The sequence below is a fragment of the Dendropsophus ebraccatus genome, chromosome 8, assembly GCF_027789765.1.
Source record: "Dendropsophus ebraccatus isolate aDenEbr1 chromosome 8, aDenEbr1.pat, whole genome shotgun sequence".
NCBI classification, from domain to species: Eukaryota; Metazoa; Chordata; class Amphibia; order Anura; family Hylidae; genus Dendropsophus; species Dendropsophus ebraccatus.
In genome coordinates, this window is record NC_091461.1 from 93,601,568 (window position 1) to 93,607,081 (window position 5,514).

The window sequence follows — 5,514 nt, forward strand, 5'->3', positions numbered from 1 at the left end:
TCTATTCATTCACATACAGCGTATGTTTTGCATAAATTATGGCTGTTGTTGCAAATTGAAACAACAGCCGTGATTTCTACAAAACACACATTGTGTGAACATGGCCCTAGGCTGTTTCGTTGTTCATGGGTATCTGATACCTGGGATGTGTAATGGTGGCCATATTCCTAAATAATAACAAAAATATAAGACATATAAGATATTGTGTGGATCTTGCACTGGAGCAACCAGAGACTCCAACTAACTCCTTCCTTATTGTTATAACAGCAGAAGTAATGTTTTTCTACTAGAAAGATCTTGCTTGTTCTGTTATCCCAATTCTCCTTATTATAAACCTTAGGCTGCATTCACAAGTTCCGTGTTTAACACGAAACACGGGTGTGGAATTCCTGTAACAGAGTTCACCCCCTCTCCCCCAGGCACAGGCAGCATCTCTGATATGATGCTTGGAGCAGGGGAACTGTACGGATATGTGCATCGCTGTAATGAAGCAGCAGTGCAGCTTTGTTATTACAGTGTGGCACATATCCATACTCTTCCCCCGCTCTCCCAGTATGGTATAACATATGCTGTCCGTGTGTGGGGGGGGGGTGGGGGATGGAGACTCCATTACAGGCATTTCACGTCCCTGTTTCCCCGAACATGTTAATGCAGCCTTAGTTGTAGTTTCTGGTTGTGTCAGTGTCCCTGTGGTGGCCCAGTTCACCCACACACAATGTCAGATTATTGGGTCTTCATATGATGTGATCAGACTAACAGCGGGGACCCCTCTAATAAAAAGGCATTGTGATCAGCAAGATTTCCCTTGACACATTATTTTTTCCTGACATAGGAATAAAGAGAAGCACACGGATGTAGGGGGGGTAAAAGGAACATTTTATTTATAGATAAGGCAGGGGTGGTGGTGTTATTACTTATATATTTATGTATATGTGTAAATTATTCACCTATCCCACTAAACCTATTTTCGGGCTGGTCCCTAACCTGTATGATGTGGGAGTCTAATTTTAGATATATTTTAAGCTAGTGGTAATAGGGATGTGTGACCTAACATTATAAGAAACTAACCCTATTTACGGCTGTGTTGATCCAGAGGAAGGCGAAAACCCCATTAGGGGGAAAAATTCCTTCCTGACCCCAAATATGGCGATCGGAATAAATCCCAGGATCGAGCCGGTATCTAATCTACATGTACTAAGTGCTAGGTGTGAGTGCCTATACCTATCCTGTAGTGTGTGTGATTTTGGATGTGGTGCGTGTGGTACTTACCTGGCCTGTGCTGAGGTGAGTTCAGGGATAATAGCCGCTATTCCGCGCCCCAGGACTACTACATGTGGCTATTGTTCCTGAACTCTCCAGATGGAAGCACAGGCTGCTCCTGGGGGTGTAGATGATCTTCAGGCTGGGGATGTTAGATGCCAGCCCGGGATTGGAGGTTTCCATGGTCGAGGTCTTGGGGCTGTATCCTGCTGGTAAAGGTCCTGCATGAAGATGTTATTGAGAGCGCTGATGTTGTAGGGCAGCCGAGGTGGCACACAGCAGCAGAGACGTCCGTTACGGGTCAGGAGGCTTGAAGCGGAGATTAGTTGGCGCGGGTTCATCCTGCAAGACATAAGAGGAAGACGTCTAATAAACTTATATGTACAGCAGCTTCTGTTATCACAGTGGAATGGTCATGGTAATGAACCATCCAGCTATATAACAGCACATGTGATTGGTGTCCTGTGTGTATAAGGGCCACTTACCAGATGGTCGTGGATTCCTTCACAGTCTAGATCTTCTCATCCATCTAAGGAGAAATAGAGACATAGTCACTGACAGAGATAGCAGACAAGGACCAAGCTAACAAGAACCTATTTGATTGAATCTTACCGGGTCCAACTTGGTGACATGTAATTGAAGTCGTCCCGGGGGTGAAGGGTGTCGGTGTCCTCCGGCCACTGCAGATGTTGACTTTGCAGACCTGTCTCCATTGGCTTCCATGGTGGTGTTACTCTCCTCTCCTCCAGTTCCTTCCAGCCGATGGTGTTGAAGAATGGATGCTGCCTGATGTTCCCGCACACACCCAGGCGCTCCTCAGGATTCTTACGCAGCAGCTTCTTGATGAGATGTTTTCCGTCAGCGTCGATCCAAGATGGAAATTTGGGGTTCTCGGTGGTCATGGCCTTGAAAGCCTGTTGCATGACGGGGCCGTTGTAGAATGGGTGGCGTCCTGTGGCCATCCTGGACAGCACAATCCCCAGGCTCCACCAGTCCACTGCTGCGCCGTATCCTCTCCTGAGAAGCACCTCGGGGGCCATGTAGTGGAAGGTTCCCGCCATTCCATCGATGTTCCTGGAGGCGGTCACCCCATCTTCGGCCAATCCCAGGTCGATGATACGGATGTGGCCGTCAGCATCCATCATGATGTTCTCCGGCTTCAGGTCTCTGCAATGAAAGAAGAGAAGAGAATGATAAATCTGCCCAGTGATACAGGAGACTCTGGATAGATCACTGCATGACCGAGCAGACAGAGAAAGGTTCTACGTACCGATGGACGATGTTCTTCCTGTGGAGGAACTGGAGAGCACTTACCATCTCTGCTGTGTAGAATCTCGTGGGGAAAACAGAAAATAGTGATTAATAACACTCTTCTTTAACAATTTCCTTCACCCCCCAGAAGAAAACCAATTCCTTACCTTACGTTGCCGATGTTCAGGTAGCCGCACATCCTGATCAATCCCTCCAGGCTGCCACCGGACAGATACTCCGTGATGATGTAAGCGCGTTCCAGAGACTCGTGTGCGGCATAGAGGTGGCATATGAACGGGCAGTCTCTGGACGCCTGGAGTATCCGCCGCTCTCTCACGATGACTTCGTCGTTGTCCTCCTTCTTCTTGATGATTTTGATGGCCATGTAGATGTTTCGGCCGGGGACTGATGCCAGGACCACCTAAAGAAAATAAACCGAGAATACACATTAGAAGACGTCTGCAGGAGGGGTGGGCTGTGCTGTCAGTCTGTCAGGTTGTGTTTGTATTGGATGCTCTATAAAGAGATCTTAAAGGGATATTCCACTATTATGTAGCATGAGATGTCTCAATGAGTGGGTTGTGGTCATTGCAGTTAATACCTCCAGGTACAGATAGGCTGCTGTAAGGTTGTATTGAAGCTATAGAGGTCAGTTTATGTAATTGTGCCTTACAGCAGCCTATTTGGACCTGGCAGTAGATATAAACAGTGTCCCTTCCCCACAGCTGTGATCCCATAGATCAGCTCTATAGGGAATCAGAATCCCCCTGTATAGCAGCCCTACACCTGACTATGGAGATAAAAGGGGAGATGAGCTGTGGGGTGTAAAGTAGTAGTTATGGAGCAGTGAGATCTCTAGATGTCTACCTGTTACTATAGATTAACATTACAGGTAGGGCTGGGCGATGTGGCCTAAAATAAAATGATGGGTGTAGTAGTAGTGGATGAGGGGTTTAGTAATAGGGGCATAGTGTGAGTACTAGTATCAGGATTGAAAGCAGTAGTGGTAGTTTTGGAAGTAGTTGTATCACGAGTGGAAGTAGTAGTAGTAATAATAGTAGGAGCAGTATTGGGAGTTGTAGTATGAGAAGTGGGGGTAGTTGAAGCAATAGTAGCGGGAGCAGTATTAGGAGTAGTAGTAGCAGAAGTGGGGGTAGTAGTAGCAATAGTGGGAGCAGTATTAGGGGTAGTAGTAGCAGAAGTGTGGGTAGGAGAAGCAATAGTAGTGGGAGTGGTAGTAGCAGAAGTGAGGATAGTAGTAGCAATAGTAGTATTACCTGGTAGTCGCGGTGGGGGAGGGGTTGGGCGCCATGCCGAGTCCTCACCTACTCTCCAGTAATCGCACCGTGTCTCTCCTGCCCCGGGGGCTGCTAGGTGCCCAGCTGCTGCGGCTGCTCAGGGTGCTGTCACAGGCGGGTGGTGGTGATCTCTTGGGTGCAGGCGGCTTGATGGTGATCTAGTAGATGACTGGATGGGGCGGGTGGCGGTTCCAATCTTCTGGGTCCGGGCTGTCCAGCAGCGGGTGCACTGACCTGCAGGAGGAGCAGCTTGCCTGCAGCGCCACTGCTCCCCCTGCGCCCAGGTCAGAGCATTTTTCTTTTTTTTGAAAATCGAATTTACGATTTTCCCAAAAATTTTAATCGAATTTAAAAATCTAGGCAAATTAATCAAACTAATTTGATTAATCGCCCAGGCCTAACTACACGTATGGCTAGGCTGACACTGTGTATATGTAGTTCGTTCAATATATACGTTTTATTTTTTTTTTTAAAAAGCAGATGCAAGAAAACGGCTACATTGAACGGATAGTTAATACGCAGTGTGGACCCAGTCTAACAGACCTGTAATGGCTGATAACAGGGAATAATAGCTTGGGATATAATAGACATTTAGACGGAGATTTATCAAGCAGTATTACGGTAGTAACGTCCTCTGTTGCCCATAACAACCAAGCACAGCTCAGCTATCAATTTCCCAGGGTTTGTGAGTATAGGAAAGCTGATCTGTGACTGGTTGCTATGGGCAACAGAGGACATGGCTGCTTGATAACTCTCCCCCATAGGGTATAAAGGGATATGAGAAGTTGTAGAACTTACCTTTCCAAAGTTGCCCCTACCCAAGCCCTGGTGGATGGTGAAGCGGCTGATGGGAAGCCTGGGGTAGGGGCTGGATGTCTCCTCATCCTCCAATCCTCTCCTCCTCTTCTGGATCTTGTCCAATCCAGCGCTGCTCTCCTCTTCCTCCTCTCTCTTCCTCTTCCCGTCTTCTCTCTTCTTCTCCTCGCCGTGTCCAGTGGACGCCATTTCCGCAGTTCTCTTCTCTGTAGACTTCAGTCCAGTCGCTTCGGTCGCCAGTAGAAAGTGAACAGCGGTGGTTGTCGCGGTGACGTGATGTCAGAGGTCATAGGACCCTCAGGTGGCACCTGCCAGGCAGGAGCCCATAGAGCTGCTCTGCCATATACACTGTGCTGTGGGCATCATGAATGACAGACTAGTGTCCTGAGGAATGACAGGGACCATCATGGCGGCTTCTTCTAGTGCTGTATTAGTAGTAGATGGGGCAGGTGATGAGACTGGTATATTGGGGCTGGCAGTGGTGCCCATAGTTCATCACAGTCTGTATTATCATGTTATATGTGGAGATTATAGTGGATGGCAGCAGGAGAAATGACTGGTTTTTTTTTTTAATAAAGTGTTTATTTATGCTTTTTCATTTTACATAGAAATAACAAAAATATGGAGATCACTATCTGGAGACAGCATGAAAGTAACAATAGAAAGCGTAACAGTTTGATCGCTGCCCAGGTCAGAACAGAGGTCAGAGGTCAGCAAGTAGCTGGGTCAGCATATTAAACAAAAGAACGAGAAACATTACCCTCAACAAGACAGTGCCAGAACTCGGGGCAACGATGTCATATAATATCAGTAGTGAAATACAGAGTAAAGGTAACGAAGTCTCTGAGTTTAAACAAAAGTAACTAGTCTGAGTTGCGTCAATAAAAAA

The 5,514-nt window shown here is 47.1% G+C and overlaps 1 protein-coding gene across 1 annotated transcript; it reads right to left on the reverse strand.

The window, feature by feature from the left end:
• Positions 1 to 863: 863 nt before the first annotated feature.
• Positions 864 to 4,987, reverse strand: LOC138798731 (protein kinase C theta type-like). Its single transcript, XM_069979297.1, has 6 exons — positions 4,608 to 4,987; positions 2,679 to 2,932; positions 2,531 to 2,593; positions 1,873 to 2,427; positions 1,746 to 1,789; positions 864 to 1,602 (listed from the first exon to the last, which is right to left on the reverse strand). The coding sequence occupies exons 1-5, from the start codon at positions 4,812 to 4,814 to the stop codon at positions 1,765 to 1,767; spliced, it is 1,104 nt and encodes a 367-aa protein (XP_069835398.1). The 5' UTR covers positions 4,815 to 4,987; the 3' UTR covers positions 864 to 1,602; positions 1,746 to 1,764.
• Between the last annotated feature and the right edge of the window lie 527 nt (positions 4,988 to 5,514).